The following is a 20,697-nucleotide window of genomic DNA, read 5'->3' as shown; positions in this document are numbered from 1 at the left end:
ATGCAGACCAGGTTTTTGCTCCCCAAATACCTTGTTTTCTACAAATTCACAGGTATTTTTTGCCACTGTGGTAGCAAGTTCATTGGTAGAGGCAACAAGAGAAGGGGGGTGTGCAGAAACTGCTGGAGGGGTTGCATGTTGTCCACCCTGGCTTCAGGGTGAACAAAATCCTTTTTCATACTTCAGTGGACCAACATGGCTGCCTGTCTGAACATTGTACTTCTGTAAGGGTCAGCGCTGTTATAAACATCAGTTCCTTATTCAGATTGTTCCTGCAGCCATGTCTCTGATACCTAATAAGGATTCAGGGATGAACAACATCCTGTTCATGGAGACAAAGACTCAACCTTGTTCCAGTGCTACATTTGCTCGCCTGGCTTCTTCCGTGGGAACATATGGGCGAAGGAAAAATATCTAGAATATTTTGAGTCATATGATAGGTTAATTCATGCTAGCAGAAACACTACATGAGCAGAGTCATGCTTGAGATGCTTTTGCTGGTGAGAATTTCTGCTGGTTTCCCTTCCCCTGCAGCTCCTTCCTCCAGCTCCCTGCACTTTTGGGCATGTTCCTGAAACCTCTCTGGATTTTCAGGGAGCTGAACTCCAGAGGTAGCTACGAAAACTGTTCCCTCTCTGTTGTGCCACCAGAAATACTCCACTGGATCAGAGCAGTTCTGTACACATAGGAATGATACAGGCAAATACCTACTTTTGGCCAGATTCTTTAGGTGGGTTAGGATGAGTTCCACAAATGCATTTCTGTAAATCACAAACTTCCAATGTGCTGGAATTTTCTTTGTTTTCTTTATATTAGAATACTAAATCAGCATTTGGAATGCTTCTGTTTTCTCATAACTAGTTAAAAACTAGTTGACTGTCCATTCATAAGATAAGGGTAGTGTTCCCGCTTCGGTCTTTCTCCACACATCCACTGCAGGTACCTTTCTAAGCAGAACCAACCATCTTCTGCCTCTTCCCCCGCCCTGTGCTCCCCACACACTCCACTCCCCTGCATTGCCTCAATTATTCATACTGTTGTACACCTGTTGCTGGGGAACATGGGCGGGGGGAGCTCTTGCACACCTGTTCTGCTTGTGGGGTCCGGTGGCCAGCTGGTAGGCTACTCTGTGAATGGCACATGGGTCTGAATAAATCCTTGGTCTGATCCAGCCTGGCTCTTGCGTTCTGTTCATTGGTGGGAATTGCTTTTCCCAGTCAATGTTATGCTGAAATGCAAATGTGCTGCTTTGAGGAGCATCCCTACCCTACTCCACTCCAGATGCAGAATTTGGATTTATGGAAGAGAGGTAGGGGATGAGCACAAAAAAGGTGGCGATGGGAGGGACGGGGGATGGGGTGATGGCCCCACTGGAGAAGGCTGCTCATGCAGAGATGGAAGTGAGACAGGAAATGAAGATGGCTGAGAAGCCCCATATAAATGGCAGATGAAGAAGCTCTCCCTACTCAGAGACAGATGCTCTAGAGGAGAAGGAAAGAGGGGGAAAGGAACTCCTTTCCCTGTGGCTGAGGCTAAAGGCTTGACTCACCCACCCACCCTTAGTCAACAGTGGGAATGGAGGCAGGGCAGGGTTGCCCGCATTCCTCTACTGCTCCTGTGAAGTGAGATCTGGGGTTTGTGATAATCTGGGTTTGTGACCTTGAAGGCAACACAATGTAGGGAATAGCCCTGAGTTTAACTGTATAGCTGATTAAGATTCTGATAATGGCCTTTAATTCATGTTTTCCTTGTTGAAGCATTAGAGGTGGGATGAGGAGGCATGGTTTTCGCAGTTTCTCCTTGTCAATGCTTCTGTTGACACCTGAAGTGAGAACGTCTGTGTACTGGGAGAGATTATGAGTTGGACAGGCTTGGAAAATGCTGTTTAACTTCAATCAAACGGGATCAAACCATGACCAAACTCCACTTCTTTAGGAAGCCTTAGCTGTCTCCTGTTTGAACCACTACATGTAAAAGTGCCCACTCTGCTCCCACTCTGGAATGTGAGGCAGCCGTGCTCACGCCTGGTGAGCCTGCAGCGTGCGGGCAAACTGAGCCGGACAAGTCGTCTGAGCTGAGGCAACTGAGCTTGCCCTCACAGGGCTTTGAGCAGCGACTGCAGAGCAGAGTTCCAGGGCGGGATGACTCATGGTGTGCTGTGCATGCCAAACCTCCATATTTCAACAGAGCACCTGGGATCGTGCTACCAAAGTGTTTCTTCTTTGTACACCGCTTACTTCCCCCCTTCTACGTACCTTTCTGACCCTTCTGATCTCATTGCATCATTCCCCCCACAGCAAATCTGAGCCAGCTTGAAACTAAGCAAGAGAACTAATATTCCTGAAGCTGATTTGGGATTCTTGCTAATTTGTAAAGCAGTATTCAAAATGTGGCCAGAAGAGTAATAGGGTGAGCGACTTAAATCCCAATATAGCTGCTTAATCCTGTTTAATACTCCAGAGCTTTATGGACATGTTCCACTTTGCAGATAGTCTCATGCTTGGTAACAGGAGCAGACTACAAGATGCAGCACTGGCAGGTATCCTGTCTGAATTTCTTGAATAGCTTGTTTAGAAAAAGTGTCTGTGGTGGGTTTCTTGTTGTTAAATAAGTAAAAAGGCGTGTAACTCAGCTGGGATATGTTGCTAAGGTGTGTGTCAGTGCTTTCATATATTACCATGAGTTCTGTAAAACAAACATGGATTTAATGATTTTAATTAATAATCCAAGCAGACCTTTTTGCAGGGACAGGGTCAAATCTGATAAATGGAAGAAAACAAACTTAATTTCTGACTAGTATGTTGAGGAAGGCCATTATTGAAATGCTACCAGCAGATGCTCAAGTGCTTATAAAGATACCTGTCAAAGTGGCGAGTTGTTCTCTGAAAGATAATCCCGGGTTTCTTAAACAGCCTGCTAATTGGACCCCTTCCTTGTCCGGGGAAACAGATGGGAAGCGTTGCAGCATTTGGCAATAGCCATCTTATATGGCTTTTCTACCCATTCTTGAGGCTGCTTGAATTTTGTTCCCATGTTTCCTTTGTGTGGAATGCTGAAACCAAAAGGCTGGGTCCTGACTCCCTGATTAGGCTGGCTCCCTTTGTTCCATATAAGGCCATCCTGTTTTATCACTTCCTGCTTCAGCTCCTTCCCACCCACACCCCCCTTTTTACCCTGGATCCAAGCTTTCGCCATGTGGCATAGTTGTAACTGTTCACAGCTGTCTGAAGCAGTAGAGTGCTCGAGATCGGGGTGAGCATTTTTAACTTCCTTTCTTCCAAAGAGGCGGCACTCCATGGCTTTATTGGGCAGTTTTCATAACTGGTGTTAACTTCCTCATTTTTTTATTTTTAGAACACAGACAATCTTCCCCCTCATTTTAAAAGGGGGACCCTCAGTGTCCTGAGGAAGAAGTGGGAGAACCCGGCACTGGGAACGGAGACTCGGAAGGAAACACTGCAAAGCAGCTGTGCTGAGGTTAGGCAGAAGACTGTCAGCCCCGGTGGTGGAACTGAAAGCAGCTGCTCTGCTCCCCTAGCAGAAATTGACAAAACCTCCGGGATTGGTATCAGATCACGACTTCGTTCTTCTTCCGGAGGGATTGGCCAGTTCAGATATCCCAGTATTGACAGCGAAGAGGATAAAAGCCATTCACCCAAGAGTGGGAAAATGGAAAATTGTCTTAGAGAACCCAGACAAGAAGTAGGAAAACCTGAGACCAGTGAAAGCCCAGATTCTTCAGGGAAAATAGAAAAATCTAGTGTTCCTCTGAGCAGGCTAAAGATGATGTTTGAGAGGGGGGATGTAACCCAGACAAAGGTAAGGAATTGATTGCTTTAGGTCTTCTTCACTGTTGTAGGTGGGAGGGAAATCCTATCAAGGGTTGACTCTGAATTTCCAATAGCACAAGTGAACTTACTCTTCCTGTTATAAAATGTATCTCATGGCCAATGCTAATAGCTCATGCCCATGAGAGATAAGTGTGTGCTGGAGAATGTGATTTTCCTAGATGTCACTAATTCTACTGGATCAGGAAAGTAACTTTGCAAAAGTTAAGTTGGTTGCTGGTATATCAGTTCCAATCATGCCCCCAAATAGCTGCAACCAGCACATGCTATAATATTTGAAAAGAATAATGTGTGTGTATGCCTATTTACTATTATAGCAAAACTATTGAATTCACTTTGAGTCTGATATAACTGAAGAAGAATCTAGAGAACAAATGGTGTTGAATTGTTTGCTGTCTGTCCTTCTCTGTGTGCGTCTTGGAAAATGCTGCTTGCCTGCTGCTCAGTTTTCTCACAGGAAAAAATGTGTGAAGATAGTCTGAAAGCTCCTGCCTTCACTAGTTTTGACTTGCAAATTCATAGGCCTTGCATTTTCCTACAACTGCTCATGAAATTTGATCCTGCATGTGGACTGCAGACTGTGTCCCCAGGGAAAATTGCGTAACTAGAAAATGAGTTTCATATGGCAGTGACTTAAAAACACAGACTGGTTTACTTTTTCCAGCTCTTTCAGAATTTCCTTCATTTTAGTCCCTTGTAGTTTGCTGAGTATATGCAATAACATGAACAGATACAACTTAGAGACCAAAAGTATTTAATATCTATGTGCATGGGAGCTTCCAAGTCAAGCTTAATATCATAAAATTGTTATTTAAATTTGCTTTCTCTCAGAAAGAGTTTGTCTTATCTTGATTGAAAGATTCTAATATGCTGACTGAGCTGTTCTGTCAGTTCTGAAAATGAGCTCGCTGGGGAAGTAGCAGGGCGTGACTGTGTGGATCTTTTCCTAGGCGTTGTGGACACTGGGGCTATGAAAGAATAATGATGAGTCACCTGAAAAAGCACTGAAACACTTTATGCAGATGTTGCCCATTGCTGATTCCAGGAAGCCAAAAAAAAAAAAGACCTGTATTGTGCTGAATGTGCCAAACCTCTTTGAGAACTCATTGCAACATAATCTGGCCCACCGAGGACTCCTTTCACCCTTGTGATCAGTTTCCTCCTGAAAAAGGGTGTTTGTGTAGGAAGAGTCCTGAAAAAAGTTGGGTGGTGTGAGCTGCCACAATGATTCTAGAGAGAGTGGCGGTGAAGAGAAGAGCATAGATTGTGAGCAACGGCCTCTCTTCCTTCTTGAGTGCATATTTACTCTCATCCCAGTTTCTCCCATGAAAAGCACAGGAAGTGCTTTTTGTTTAACTAAAGCTATTATAAATTATCTGATCCTTAGAAAATGTCAGATTTGAATAGTCATTTAAGATCAGGGAGGGGCAGAGTATTATGCCATACTAGTCAAGTAGGAAATGATTGGAACAACAATAAGCTCCCCACCCCTCAACAAGCTAAGTGTTTCAGGTCCCTTTTCCTCGCCTTCTTGCTGACTATTTTGCAACTTCATACAAAGGTTTGTAATAAGTTCTGCTGGGCCTAAGTTATGTTATGGCATGTGCAGAGCTTGCTTTGTTGAAAGAGTTTTGCTGAACAGAATCTGGAATCTAGTGGACAATGCGGCTCTCAATTATTTAGTGCAGCCGGTAATGTCTGACCATATATGAGTGATGTCCAGCATGCAAAACCCAAAGCTTCAGGGGGTGCCAGGGCACTCATGCAGCTCCCTATATATTTGGGCGGGCTGACCTCTGGTTTACTGAGCTTGGAAGCAGGTGATAGCATCACCGATAGCATCACTGAGGACAGATGTCTAGCTGTCTTTTTCAATTCAATCCAAACTTTTTCAATCCAAGAGCTGAATTCCAGTCTGACAAAGGAATGTCTTGGAGACCATACTCGGTCTGCAGGTGGGGCCCAAAGGAAGAATAGAGGGAACCAATGTATGGGTTATACTGATTTTAAGTAAACACAGAAGCAAGCAGGACAGGTCTGCAGAAGAAGTAGGCAGTTCTGGTGTGGAATTGCTCCAGACCAGCTTTGGCATACAGGATGGAAGTTTCTTATGTCATAGTCAGGGACACTGGTCTTCCAGCTCTTCCTTTATTTGTTGTAATCCCAAACTTTGTCTACTGAGTCCTGTATTGTCATTTTGGCATGTAGTGGGTTTTAGACCATGGTCTTGGCTACTTGTTGTTTCAGTTTCCTTTTCACTGGAAACAGCAGGAATTGAACCTGGCAGTTCTAATTCTTCCCAGTAAATTCAAGTGTTGGATTTGGGAGATCACTTGAAATAGATTTTAAGAAAAACCTTTTGCTTGGCATTGCAGTAGGCACAAGTGCAAGATTCAGGCAAGGTTGTTACGTTCTAGAAAGTAACTTCAAACAATTTGCAGATTGGGATTATCTAAGAGGTTTAAAATTTTATTGGGCATCACTTTTATTGGTCAAGTATAAAACACTTTGGCTTCAACTTTTAGAATAGTGCAAACATAGAACTGTTTGTTTTCAAAACTGGTGCTGTTGCTTGGCCTAATTCAATAAATTGATAACAGATTAAAAATGCACACATTTCAGACCCAGGTTGTTCATTGGATGCTGGTAGTATACCTTCATGGTATTCTGCTGGTAAGTTTACTGCTTAAATCGTAATGGGTTGGATCTAGAGATTGGCTAGTGAAACTGTGCTCATGTGAAGGGTCCCTTCTCCCCTGTCCCCCCAAAAGCTGTTCTTGAGCTGTGAAGAACTCTCTGGAATGGTGTCATGGGCAGTGAGATGGAGAAATTAGGAGGATTTGGTGGGGCCCGCCTTCTGTAAATGCTCTTTTGCTCATCAAGACATCTCTGGATCCAGTATTTTTAGATTTCAAAGAACTATTATTTCCACTGACTATTCAAGATAGAAATGGAAGATGGGGTAAACTATACTCTTCCCTCATCCCTGTGATATGTTAGTGTTGTTTTTTTCAAAGGCCTAGTTTGAGAGCATTAACTGTGTGGTCTCTCCTTGCAGAGATGATTACTGAAAAATATATTTGCTTGAGGCAGGGCTAATTATTTAGCAAAAACAAGTTCTGACAGTGTGTACTTCATAACATTTTGGTTTAATGCATTCTCAAACACCTCATTTCTCCAGTATTGGCCATTCACCAAATTATTACATGACTTCCACTTCATGTTATCTATATTATAGAGCATTTGTGTTGGAAAGGAAGCATAATTATGCTACTGTGCTGCTTACTGCTATTTCTTCAGTTTCTCATCCAATTTTAATTATTACTCAAATAGTATCCTATATCGTAATTCAGGCCCATAAAACTCTGAACAGAACTAGTAGGTAGGGTACAATCTCTTGTTTGTTTGTTTGTTTGTTTGTTTGTTTGTTTGTTTTTAACACCTTACTGTCTTTTTACATTTTGCTATGTCACTGCCAGTTGATTTCAAGGGAATATTATCGGTCCTTGCACATCATTATAGTTTATTGATTTTTTTCTCTCTCTCTTTTCTTTTTGCAGTTCCCTAATGCACTTGTATGAGTGTACGGCTTTTGGGATGTGCTATCATTCTTTTAATTCTGGGGATTAAACTAGCTATTCTTAGACAGCACAGCTAGAAAGAGTTATTTATTTTATTTGATTTATATTCCTCTCCTTTAACCAAAAAGGCTCTCTGGGGTGGCTTACCAAACACACAGACAGGCCACTGTCTAACATAGTCTGCTTAGAGGAAACCAGATTCTGTTAAGGCATATGCATGGGAGTGTTCTCACCCACATAACACAAAAAAATACCGTTCCTCAGACAGAGCATGGGGATAGTCACTAATGCTAGAGAGGACTGTATCCCTATTGCTTTGCGAATTGGCAGAAATCCAATTGGCAGAATTGGCAGAAATTTTGGCTTCCTTCAGACAAGGAATGCGCTGATCTTCAGGGATGATGTAGGAGATTCTGAAGAATGTTTGTTCTTTTAAGAGACCGACTCTATGAGGCCTTCAAGCTAATAAAATGAAAGTGGATCATTGCTGAGAATATAAAACGAGGTGCTGGAGATCTTGAAGTGACTAGAAGGCTTCCTAAGGATTCTGTAGCCCTGTGTGCTCAGAGCTGCTGAGTGTTGGGAGTCAGGGAAAAGGTTTGATAGGTGAGGGGGAAGGATTCTTGATATGCAGTATTCAGACTGCTTTCAGTCTCTTGATTTATTTCTCTCTTTAAAAACAAGCAAGAGCCAGTTGTTTCCAGTTGGTCAAATTAACCTAAAGTGGGAGTTAATTAATGGAGTTCAGGCTAATTGCTTAAACTGATTTACATGTTAGCTGTATGAAGCAAATCTGTAACAAGTGAACATAGGAAGAGACAAGTTGGATGAAACCGAGGTGCATCTAGTCCAGCATTCTGTTTGCACAGTGGGCAACAGGCTGCCAATGAGAAGCACATAAGCAGGAGATGATCAATATAGCACCAACCTGCTTGTGTTTCCCAGCACCTGGTGTTTGCTAGGACACTAGGACAATTCCACCAAAAGGATAGAAGCAGAGCAAGTCAGAAGGGGTCTCCCAAGTCATCTAGTCTGACCCCTGGCTCCTGCCGGCTTTGCTCGCATGTCTAGCCTATCCTTGAACACCCTCACCAATGGGGCTTCAACCACCACCTGTGGAAGCCCATTCCATACCCTCGGAGTCCTGTCAGGAAGTACTTCCTGGCATCCAAACCGAACCTTGGTTCCCTGAGCCTTGCTCCATTGTAATGTGTCCTGCCCTCCTCTGCAGGGGAGAACAAGTCTCTACCCACCTCCGTGTGACCCCCCCACACACACACACCTATATGTTACCAACAGATCCCCTTGGAGGCTCCTCTTCTCCAGGCTGAAAAGACCCAGTTCCTCAATCTCGCCTCATACAGCTTTCCCTGCAATCCAGGGAAATCCTGCTTCCTATAGATTGGACTTGTGCAGCTGGTGTAAATATATTCAGGAAGGTTTGTTTCCACTTTATTATGCCAAACCTGAATTCGTAGGACTGTTGTCTTGCCAGCCACCCGGTGTAATTCATTGAAGTTACTCAAAGGATGTGGCCAGTGGCTGAGCTTGTAGTCACCCCTTCCATCCCACTGTAGCTAATGAGCTCTAAGCCACTGAGGCCAGTTCTGGAGTAGAATGCTCTTAATTATGTTCCCCCATTATTCTCTGGGAGCCACATAATCTTTGATGAATGTCTTTACTACTTTAACATGCAATACTCATTAAAGAGATCTGGCCCATTAGTTACAGCTACAATTATTTAAAGTACATTAAGTAGTATCTGTAATTCTGATTGCTTGGAACATGTGAAATGGCCATCTTGAACTCTTAGAGGATAAAGCGTCTAATGCCTTGAGGGTTGGTTAAAGTGATTCATTGCTGTAAAGAGAGGATTGTTTTGGTAACCATTTTAGCCTTGTAAACAAAATCCATCCATGCAACCAGGGAGGTCCTCTCTAAAGGAAGGCACGCTTGTGATAACTCAGATTCAACCCCAAATGGATGGTCTGGCTCAAAGATTGTTTTGTTTCTGGAGCACAGATTGGTCCTGTGCTCTTTAAAGTTGTGTGAAACATATGAATCAGTATCAGCAACTTTCCAGGGCTTGAGCTGGAGCAATGGGAGAGCATTGTACCTGCTGAAATTCTGTCATATTGCTGTAGAAGGTGCAAAGAGCTTTGCTAAAGGAAAAAAAGGGTTGCCCTTTTCTTTGCTGTTTCCTTGCCCTTCTCTTTCGCCACTTCATTTCTCTTGAAAGACTAGGTAGCTTCAGTGTGGGCTGAGCTACCTTACCAGCTTGTACTATTAGTTAATCAGGAGACTTCCTTCATTTTTTATATGTACAAGCCTGCTCACTTGGGAAGCTGAAAGCAGCTTTCATGGTGCACCCCGTTAGCCTCTGGTGTTAGAGAGGAAACCAAGCGGACTATTACTTGGGATGGCAGTGTGGCGAAACAAAACAAAATGCAACCACTTGGAGGCCAACCTGGATGTGACACACATTGTGTGTTTCTTTTCCCTTCTTGGTTTACCAGGTTTAAGCTTCCAGCAATAAAATAGCAGGAAAGGGTTAAGCAGGCACTCCTAAGAACTCTTCTAGTTCTCTCCAATACCTTTCTATTGTAGTTGCTTTCGTTAACAAAAGAAAGGAGTAGAAGGCAGATGAAACACCGTTTCACATCTAGTTTGGCTCTCTGAGCATTCAGCTCACTCAGATGAGTTTAGTCAGAGCTGGAGCTCCCACTATTTATCTATCTTTTCTACTTTTTGCAGCAATTATCACTTTAGTACTTAAACTAAGATTTTTCAGCTGCTTTAATCATCTGCAGGCTGACAACTCTCTCTCACATTCTCTCTCTCAATGATGTGTTGATCTTTCTGTTCTAAACTTCCTGCAAGAGCTGTCCACTACCTAGGAGTTTGGGATATGGCTTCTGCAAGCAGGGCATATAATAGGTCTTCCTTCAGAGGCTCTGTCCAGGACCCAAAGTAATTACACTCAGAATTCTTTTAATGTAATGACAATGCTAAAAACCATGACTCCTGCTCCTTTACAGTGCTGTGATTTCCTGGAACTTAACATAAGAGTTTGTCAACAGAATTTTAGGTCAAGTCTTTGGGGAAAATGCTTGCCAAAATGAATTCCTGTCTCCTGACAGCAAGTTGAGAGTTACGGAAAGGGGAGGAGGAGAAGAGTGATGTTGCCCATAAGAAACTTGAGCAACTTTTAGGTTTCATTTCACAAGCTTCTGTTTTTAAACAAAGTTTGAATTGATCTGCCTTCTAACTATCTGCAACTTTAAAAAAAATGCATATGGCCAAAATGTGTGAATTTTGGTTAAGTACCCCATCTTATTTTTTCCTATTTTCTGTTCAATGAATATTCCAGAATTATATTTTTAATGCAGCCTTACCTTGCTGCTTCCATTGATTTAGGAAGTGCACAGTTAAGTAATGTGGACTTTGTTTCAGATGGGGTAGGGCTGAAGGGTTAAGCCAAATGATTAATGAGCTTTGGTGTCTGCATTTGAAACAAGAAGTAGGGAGGCTGTGGGGGACGGGCAGAGTCTTGTCCATGGCAGACAGCATGGAAGAATGAAAGGGGACCGTGCTTAAGAAAGCTTGGAGTTCTTCCGGCAGCTCAAGGGTACAAAACAAGGGATGAGTGAAGGATAGAGGCAGGGCTATTCTGGCAATATAAGACATGGTAATTTCTTTAAAGAAGATGTCAGCAAGCCTCCTTTACTGAACATTTTTGAGCTTATAAGTATAATTTCATCTTTGAATAATTTCTCTGCGTCAAATATATACATGGGCTTCTTCCTCTTTAAAACAGGTTCTTCGTGAGCAGGGAAGGGCTGTTGGTGGTAGCAGAATCTCAGAGAATAGCTTTTCTTCAGAGGAGCTTGACATCAATTTTGGAGAAAAAAGCCATAATGCCTCAGGTAAGAATTTATTTAAAACTGGTATTTTTACCTCCAGCGCTAGGATGGAATCTGTTTATTACATGGCATGCAGAATATTGTTAAATTGTTGTGAACTGCCTGGAGAGCTTTGGCTATTGGGTGGTATAGAAATTAAACAAAACATCCATCATATGAAAGACTGCTATCTTCTATCAAACCTTGATATTCAACAACCGCATTGCAAGTGTGTCTCATTATTGCATAGTATGCAGTCGCCAAAGCACAAGTGTCAGCTACATGCTCGTACAGTAAAAATGCATGATTTCCTTTGTAATGTGCGAGGGCAATATGTTTGCTTTTAAGGTTAGGATATACGGTATGTGCTGTAGGGGAGCATCAGCTGAAAGCCCTGAAGTGGTCCTAGGAGTAGACAAGAAATCCAGAGGGATCATGTAATGGGGATGCTCGCGTGCATGCATTCCACAGGTGCTGCTGCTCTGTATTGCATCCAGCTCACTTGGATGGCATGATTCCCATATATGCACAAAAGAGTGGAGAAAAAACAACTGCTAATTATGCAGGAGCTTATTAAGTCTTTTAAAAGTAATAACGAACCATATAACCAGTGCAGCACTTTGAGCTATTCAAAATCACACACAGAATTTAATTGTAATCCTTGTAATAACCTTGTAGGCAAAGTCAGTGGTGTTGTTCCCCCATTCTGTAGTTGGAGATGCTGATGCTGAGAAAAAGTCACTCATCTAAGGCCAAGGCAGAGGAGAGATCTAAATCTGGGACTTCATCATTGGTTTCTGGTTCTTAGTCCTAACTGTTTGTTCCCTACTGGTCAGTGATATCCTTGCTAATGTCTGTTTTTCCTAATACGTGGAAGGACATGCTCCTTCTGCATTACTTGCATCAACTTCTCAACTTGCATTGAGAGCCAGTGTGGTGCAGTGGTTAAGAGCATGGGACTGGGACTCAGAGGATCTGGGTTCGAGTCCCCGCTCAGCCATGGAGCCAACTGGGTGACTTTGGGCCAGTCACAGACTCTCAGCCCAACCTACCTCACAGGGTTGTTGTTGTGGGGATACGATGGAGGAGGAGAGATCATGTAAGCTGCCTTGAGCCCTTTGTAGGAAAAAGGCAGGATATAAATCGCAATATAAATAAAAAATATAATAAAATAAAACTTCTCCCCCCAAGCCAATGCTCTTTACCCATTTCCAAGTCCCAGATTACTGAGGGTTGTATTGTATCGGTAGCCATGCAAGCCTTAGGTTAATGTAAGGCTGTAAATAACATTAGTTAAGTTCCCATTCAACTTACCTATTATTGTAGGTGTTATTACTGTAAATAAATGTTGTTAGCTTTTACTCCCTGGTGCAAACCAAATTGATAAAAAGAAGAAATCTTACTATGGTAAGTACAGAGAGGATGTGAGATTGTTATGCATCAGCTGTAAACTTCATAGTGTGAAATAACAGTGCAACTAAAAGGGAATCCAACAGTGGTAGAATCCAACCTAAGTTGCATCAAATTGTATAAAATTGAGGTGATTTGAGGGCAGTATGTATGGGAAAAGCTGAATCATTTTGCTTCCTGGAATTTTGCCTAAAAATCACTTATTTTAGATTTGTTTTCTTTCTTTCTTTCTTTCTTTCTTTCTTTCTTTCTTTCTTTCTTTCTTTTTTGATGGGTCTCTGAGATCAGAAGTAACTGCAGCATTTTTTTCCTCTCAGTTGTTTTAGGGATAAAACCATGAGCTGCAAAATGGGTCAAGTTCCCCATGCTGCATTTCTGAAAGTCCCATCCTAGGATTTAGCCATCAATCTATTCCTGATATCTAGGTCTGAACCCATTGCATTCAGTTTGGCCTTAAGTTACCAGAGAAGGTTCTTAAGTTATCAGAGGAGTAACCTGTTATCATGGATGTTGTCCAGTCCTTGAGCTATAATCATTCTGCCAGTGATGTTCTTTTGCAGTATCTTTCATTCGTGTGGTCACTCTCAGGGTTTGACTGCTATCCTCTGCAGTCTTCATCAATAACAACAATTGTATGCCTCCTTCTAGGGCATCTGATCTGCTCCTCTCCAACATCCAACCCAGAGAACAAGAGGAACCAGGAGATCCCTCGCTTATCGGAAACATCAATCAAAGATAGGCTTGCGAAATACCAAGCAGCTGTGTCCAAACAGGGCAGCTCTAACAGTCATGTGGTAGGTCCCCTTTCCTGTAAAGTGGTCTTTTCCTGCTCACTCTGCTTATTGATTTGCCAGTCTGATTTACCTAGGCAGGTTGTTTGAATGAACATTGATCTTGTTTTGAAGGAAGTAGGATGCTTGGATTCTTGAGTGATGGCTGTGGTCAGGATTTGTGTATCTGTTTTGTGTGGTGTATGCTGCTTTGATTTAAAAGTGCTGGAACAGTTTTTAGACTCTGTCTTCCTTCTGCTTTTGGAATGCTGCTGTTCTCTTCCTTTCTTTGCATGTACCTAGCACCCTGCCTCTGAGGATCCCAGAGTGCAGTAGGGGTTCTGGCTTGCTAACTGGCTGGGAGCGAGTGGAAAAGCTGAGATGCAGAAAGGTGATGTGGCTTGCCCAAAGTGTTGCTGTCTCCTTTATTTCCGCCTTTCCTTGTTCACTGTGCTTTATGTAACTAACTTTCTTCACCTTCTCTACACATCCCCTTATCCAAGCCATCCATAATGATGCTTATTCACACTGGGATTTTAAGTCTGATCTGGGCCTGCTAGATAAATACTTATTTATGAGATGAGAGGAAGGTAGGGCAGGGTGGGGAACCTGTGATCCTTAGCTGTGGCTGGGCTATGACTCCCATCTCCCCACATCTAGGTAAAGTAGATGAACAGAATTGGGAGGGATCTCAAGTTTCCCATTGGGCTGGGTGGGAATTACATGTTCAAAATGGAAGAGGGGTTGAGTTTGGTGCTCTGCAGCCTGATATTTCCTAGGCTCTTGGTAATTCAGCCACGCTGGGCATTTTCTGACCTAATGTTGGAGAGATTATTCTTTCCTTGAGACAACAAAGTTTAGTCTTAGAATGAGTTTGAGTAAAAATGGAGCTCCCTCAGAGAAGATCACAACCTGCATCTTCTGCACAAAGTGCTGCTCTGGGCCTTTGAAATAGGAGCAAACAAGGCCGGAGCTATGACTCAGGCAGAGATGCAGCAGGCAGCCTCCTCTTTCAGTAGGAGGAAAACTCTGCTGCATCTCTGTGTCAGATTTGATGGAATGATCCTGTTATTTCCCATGTAGAGAATGCAGCATAATAACTTCTTCCCTTTAGAGACTTATGGCAAAGGAGGAAAATCTTGAGCTATAAATCATACAGAGTTGCAGCAGGTAAATTCTGGGCAAATTCACAGGAGCGTCTAATAATGGATTCAAATTCTTGCAGGATACTGCAAAAGAATCTAGGCTCTGCTGCTTTCGGCAGGCTGATTCAGTACAATCAAATTACATATATAATGGAAAAGATGGTCCACTTTTCTACCCTCTTATGTCCAGTGAGTCTCAGAACATTTGTGCATTTTCTGTCTGCTTTGCTGGAAACTGTCTGCGTCTTGCTACTGGAATGCTCTTCCCTCTAACATGAGGATTTCTTCATTTCATAGGCAGCACTGTAATGATCTAGTTCAGTAATTGAGAGGAATTTAATAGGCATGGACACGTTAATGGCATGAGTTTAACAAATCTGCTTAACTGGTAATGGTTGCTGGCTGCTTTTTTTAAAAGCTTGCCTTTTCTCTGTGCCCAGGTTTCTGGCTTGCTTTCTCAGATGATAGTTGCCTGCGCTTCACTGACTTCCAGTGCAGCTACTTGTCACAAGGAGCATGCCTAGACCTTAATATTGAGGTCAAGTACCCCACTCAGAAGCTGTCTGAAGGCTGATATTCTCATTGTGTGGAAATGTGCATAGCAGAGCTCCCTTTCAAATTAAAACACAGCTTTGAAGGTGGGTGAGCAGAGTGGAGTGGAGTGATTTGGTGGTGCCTCATGTTCTGCCTGCCTGCCGCATTTTTGCTTCAGCTCCTGCCTTGCTCCGTGGGGGTCCAGACACATTTGTCTCGATGGCTGTACTGAGGATTTTTCCTAAGCACTGATGCAAAAATTCAAAGCAGCAGTGGCATCAGTTCTCAAGCACTGCAGTGTAAGTGGCAGCTCCCTTTTTTGCAGGAGCAGAACTGTCACGCAGATACTCTTAGTGCTGCTCAAGTAAAATATTGCAAGTGACAGCTGGTTAAAATGAGCTGTAAGCTCAGCATTTTAATGAGGCTGTATAATGAAATGAAACATGTTAGGTCCGTTAAATAAATACATGAAGACGGTGCCTACTGAAGCTTCATTAACAGCATTCAGTGCCCTGGATGCTGTTATGTCTTCACTTGTATAGGATGGTTATGAAGAGAGCTCTCCACCTCCCTTCGCCCGCCCTGCCTGCAGAGGGGGAAAGACCTTGTTGCTTCATTTGAAGGGATGCATGCTCATTTAGTGACTACAGTGCTAAATTGTGGAAAGCTTGAACAGCTGGTTTGGGTCAGAGTTCAGTGTCTATTCTGTGAAGGCTATTAGTAACAGTTGCTGTGCAGAGTGAGTAATAGAGTAATGGTTCCGGCGACTTAAGAGCTTCTGAGAAAGAATTAGATGTGTAGGAGCTTCAGCCCACAAAGACCAAGCAGGCATCATGTGCATCTGGGTTAAGCCATCCTGCTTTTTGCAGCTGATTTCGGGTTTTGTATAGCAGCATCTTTTTTGCATAGAAGTTCAGGGTTCTGTTGTCCTGCGTAGCAGTGATGCCTGATCCACCTTCCTCCAATCCCACGTGATAATTGCACAAATCCTGCTCTTGGGTTTGGTGAACGGCAAATAACCTTGGCAATAGTGGGAGAGATGTTTTTCCCTTGTTTTTCCCACTGGGATTCTGTAGGAGCAGCGGTGGCCCATTTGCATCTAGCCTGAGGGCCGGGGAAGCATCCCTCTCTTCCCTGTGTGTTCAGCAATTCACAGAGGGCTAGGGAGAAAAGATAGCAGGTTTCCCTTCCTTTTTGCTGGACTATAGGAGAACTCCGTGGGAGTAGAGGGGGAGCCAGTGCTTCTTGCAGTTAACACAAAATAATACATGTGAACCCCCGTGGATTTTTTTCTCTTCAAATTCCATCTCTGTTGTGGAAAATCCTGCTCCCTCCTCCACAGCACTCAAACTACACAATCCCTCAGCGAAGCATACCATTACTTAGAAGGGTACAAGTGGAGCTCAGATCGGTTTCTTCCCTTGCATATGGTTTGAAACTTGTTTTTTGCTAGCTTGGTTTCATTTCACTAGTGAAGCACTATGGAATATAAGCCACTGTGAGTTACTGTCACGGGCATCATTTTGATAGTGCCTGTCACTGCTAATATGAGAAGCAATCGCCCATCTCATACAGCTCTTGTAATGCTGTTGAAGAGCTCTGAATAAGTTCTGTGAAAGATAAACTGTTCTCTGTTGTAATATTCAAGTACTGATATAGCCCTTAAGTGGCGGCAGTAGAAATAACTTGACATGTGTCACTTTTCCTGTAGCAATACTCTGCCATTCACCGGCCCATTTAAAAATGTTGGGTCATAATCCTATCAGTAATGGGGTAAAACATAGGAAGTTGCCTGGTTTACACAATATGAGAACCTACCATGGACACTGAGCTATAGCTTGTTGCTGTGTCATCCAAACCCAGCCTAGGTTTACTCATGATGGTTTAGCTTAAAAAAGAGGAAAAAGTCACACAAAGAATCCATGGGCTATTCTAGGGGTTTCACAAGTAAAAATCACTCACACCTTTGGCTTCTTTTGACAGCTTGCTTTTTGACCGCTGTTAAAGGAAACCCAAAGCTTCCTGGAAATAGTGTTGAAAGTTCATACCTGCTGTACCTAGGCAGCAGTCGCCCTGTAGTTGCACAGCAGCAAATACCTACGGTTGCACAAGTGCAGCTAAAATGAATAATACGAACTATGCCGCTTGTATGCATTTTTTGCAAAAAGGTGCCAGCCATTGGTAGTCCTTCTACTGGGTTTCTCAGGTACTTATTATTTATTTATTTAATGTTTTTATATGCCGTCCCCATTGCTACGTAGCCTTGGGATGGCTCACATCAACAATAAAACAATACAATTACAATTAAAACTTGGAAACACACTGGCTGCACAATTAAAACTATAAATATTAAAGATTATTAGAATACTGTTTGAATAAAAAGGTCTTGGCCTGGTGCCGAAAAACGAATAACGACGGCGCCAGGCAGACCTCTCTGGGGAGCGCATTCCACAGATGGGGCGCCACCGCAGAGAAAGCCCTCCTCCGGGTACTTTGCTTCCTGATATCTCTTATGCAGGGCTTCTGGAGGAGAGCCCCTGCTGCCGATCTCAAGGGGTGGGAGGGCAAATATGGCCACAGGCGTTCCTTCAGATATCTGGGTCCCAAGCTGTTAAGAGCTTTACAAGTAATTACCAACACCTTGAATTCAGCCAGGACTTCGATGGGAAGCCAGTGAAGCTGGTAGAGGACTGGGGTTATATGAGAATAATGCCCAGTCCTTGTCAGCAACCTGGCTGCTCTATTTTGCACCATCTGAAGTATCCGGACTGTCTTCAAGGGCAGCCCCACATAGAGCGCGTTACAGAAATCCAACTGGGAAGTAACCAATGCATGCGTCACCTACAAGACAAGAAAAGATCCAAGTCACCTACCCAGGAGTTCGAACCACCTACCAGCAGGACCTCCGTCTTGTCTGGATTGAGCTTCACTTTATTGGCCCTCATCCAGCCCATTACCTCGGCCAGGCACCGGTTTAGCAAAGCCACTGCCTCACCTGGATTGGTTGAAAAAGAGAGGTAGAGCTGGGTATCATCAGCATACTGATGATTCCGCAGCCCATATCTCTGGATGACCTCTCCCAGCGGTTTCATGTTGATGTTGAAGAGCAAGGGGGACAGAATAGACCCCTGTGGTACTCCATGGCATAACTGCAGTGGCGCAGAGGTAGTAAAGTCCCCCAGCACCACCTTCTGGAATCAGCCGTTGAGGTAGGAGCAGAACCACTGCCAAGCAGTGCCTCCTATTCCCAATCCCACTAGCCTATCCAGAAGGATACCATGGTCGATGGTATCGAAAGCCGCTGAGAGGTCCAGGAGAACCAACAGAGATGCACTCCCCCTGTCCCTCTCCCTGCACAGGTCATCATACAGGGCGACCAAGGCAGATTCAGTACCATAACCAGGTCTGAAGCCGGACTGAAATGGATCCAGATAATCAGTCTCATCCAAGAGAGCTTGGAGTTGTCCCGCCACCACCCGCTGCAGCACCTTGCCCAAAAACGGGATGTTGGCCACCAGTGTCAACCATCAGCCCCTCCTTCTTTAGCGGACCCATTAAACCCCCAATGCCATAACGCCCATTGCCCATAACCACCCCAATGGTGGCGCCCACACGCTCCCCAGGCAACCCCATAGAAGCAGCCAAGCGTGAATCCGTTAAAAACAGATAAAATAAAACCAGATAAAAACAATTAAAAACAATAAAACCTTGCCACCCCCCAACAGCAGATTAAGGAAGCCGACCCACAGAGTTCCTGCCCAGCCCAGCCCCTAAACGGCGTCACCGCCCTTAGGCCAACGCCCTTCAGCCGCCGGCCCAAGGCCACCGGCCCCGGTCAGCAAGTTAAAGTCCGCGGTGGCACCTCCTCCGCACCCCACCCCCTGAGTGGCGCAGCTCTCACCCATGCCGGAGGGGGGGCAGGAGCAGGGCCCGTGGAGCACTCGCTGTCAAGGTGGTGGGGCCGCAGGCCGGCAGCGTCCCGGCGGTGGTCTTCCGGGTGGCGAGGGTGGGCAGTCCGTCCGTCCCTTCTGCGGTGCCGGCTCGGTCCCGGCCAGCAAGTTAAAGCCCGCGGTGACTCCTCCTCCACGCTCCGCCCCCTGAGCGGCACAGCTCTCACCACGCTGGAGCTCTCACCCACGAAGGTGCTGTCAGCACCTGTCAAAACTGGGATTGCAAAACCAAGCTTTTGTGATTTCTGGAAAAGGAAAATTTAAAATTAAAAAAAAAATCTTCAAGGAGCCAGATAGGTCTCAGTCATAATGAGCAGGGAGAGACCTCATCATGCTGTAGAGTTCCATGAGATGTACCTCCTGGAGGACTGAAGCGGAAGGAGCAAGTGAACAACCTATGGTGAGCTAAGGACCATTTCTTGGGTGCACCATGGATTCTTCACAGAACAACCAACCCACCTGCTTATTGCCAAGGTAGGTTCTTAAGATGTGTGAACCCACCCACTGAGCCAACCCCTTGGTCCATCTAACACAGTATTGTTGGCACTGGCTGGCAGCGATGGCTTTCCTGGGTTTCAGGGCTTTTTCCAGCCCTACCTAGAGATACTGGGGATTGAACCTGGGACCTTCTGCATGCAAACTGCATGTTCTGCCACTGAGCCATAGACCCTTCTTTTAAATTCAGGGCAATTTCTGGCTGCCTCGGTCAGCAGAGTAGCTTTCGCCTGGAGAGCTCCCTCTCTTTTATCCAGCACAAATGGGGCTCCTCTTCCTGCAGCAAGGCTTCTTCCATTACTTTTATGCTCTTAATGCTACTTTAGATGATCTGTGTGCTACCAAAGAAAGGGCTGTTTGGTGTTCCCCAGACAGTTCTGCCTCATTGACATTTCCAGTTAGGGCAAAACCATTTTTGTCTTCCTGAGCTTTTTAGAGGAATTTAATCCAGCTGGCAGTTGATACGCTGTTTTTAGGATTTTTGTGGCTTCTATAATAATAATTTTAATTGTTCTATTCTTTTTGTAAACCATCTTGAGGATATGATGGAAGATTGATAGGCAAATTGCTTGCAATAAATATAGGAGATATGTATTCTGGTTGTGGATATAGTGTGGTTTCAAAGGGGCTTGTGTGTATGTATGTTTAACACACAGTTCTCCTGTCTTCAGTGCCACCTTCTATTTCCATGTGGAAATCTGTTTATATGAGTTTCTCAAAGAGACTCAGGCAATCCTTTCTCCCAAGGACTGAAGTGTACAAATGCTTGAGTGCTTTGTCATCCTATAGAGTGAGATTCAAGTCAGCGAAAGTGAAGATAAGAACTGCTCTGGTGAACAGAAGGAGAACTTGCCACCAAGCTTTGAAGATGTGTTTCCCCAGCAGGATGGGGAGAAGGTAAGAGATGGCCATGTTGGCTGAAGATCAAAACAGCTTCATTTGGAGTGGAACTGCTTCAAGAGGCACATCCAAAACACTATAAAACCACAGCATCGGGAAATGGAGTCGTATCTACTGATGCAGATTGGTTGCAGGCTGTGCTAAGGGTCTAACCATAAGGTC

The 20,697-nt window shown here is 44.1% G+C and overlaps 1 protein-coding gene across 4 annotated transcripts in view; it reads left to right on the top strand.

Moving 5' to 3' along the window:
- Window positions 1-20,697, top strand: part of LIMA1 (LIM domain and actin binding 1) — a 53,893-nt gene that overhangs the window by 20,537 nt on the left and 12,659 nt on the right. For 3 of the 4 annotated variants that reach the window (XM_044422026.1, XM_044422027.1, XM_044422024.1), the window contains exons 4-7: window positions 3,355-3,819; window positions 11,247-11,355; window positions 13,390-13,535; window positions 20,425-20,532. In XM_044422026.1, coding sequence (XP_044277961.1) covers window positions 3,355-3,819; window positions 11,247-11,355; window positions 13,390-13,535; window positions 20,425-20,532 — 828 coding nt within the window. The remainder of the gene's footprint in view (window positions 1-3,354; window positions 3,820-11,246; window positions 11,356-13,389; window positions 13,536-20,424; window positions 20,533-20,697) is intronic. The other variant, XM_044422025.1, reaches the window with a different exon arrangement.

Source organism: Varanus komodoensis, unplaced genomic scaffold (genome assembly GCF_004798865.1).
Source record: "Varanus komodoensis strain SLA01 unplaced genomic scaffold, ASM479886v1 scaffold12, whole genome shotgun sequence".
Lineage (NCBI taxonomy): Eukaryota > Metazoa > Chordata > Lepidosauria > Squamata > Varanidae > Varanus > Varanus komodoensis.
Note: the sequence above shows the minus strand (reverse complement) of the source record. Positions and strands in the feature narration are given on the sequence as shown.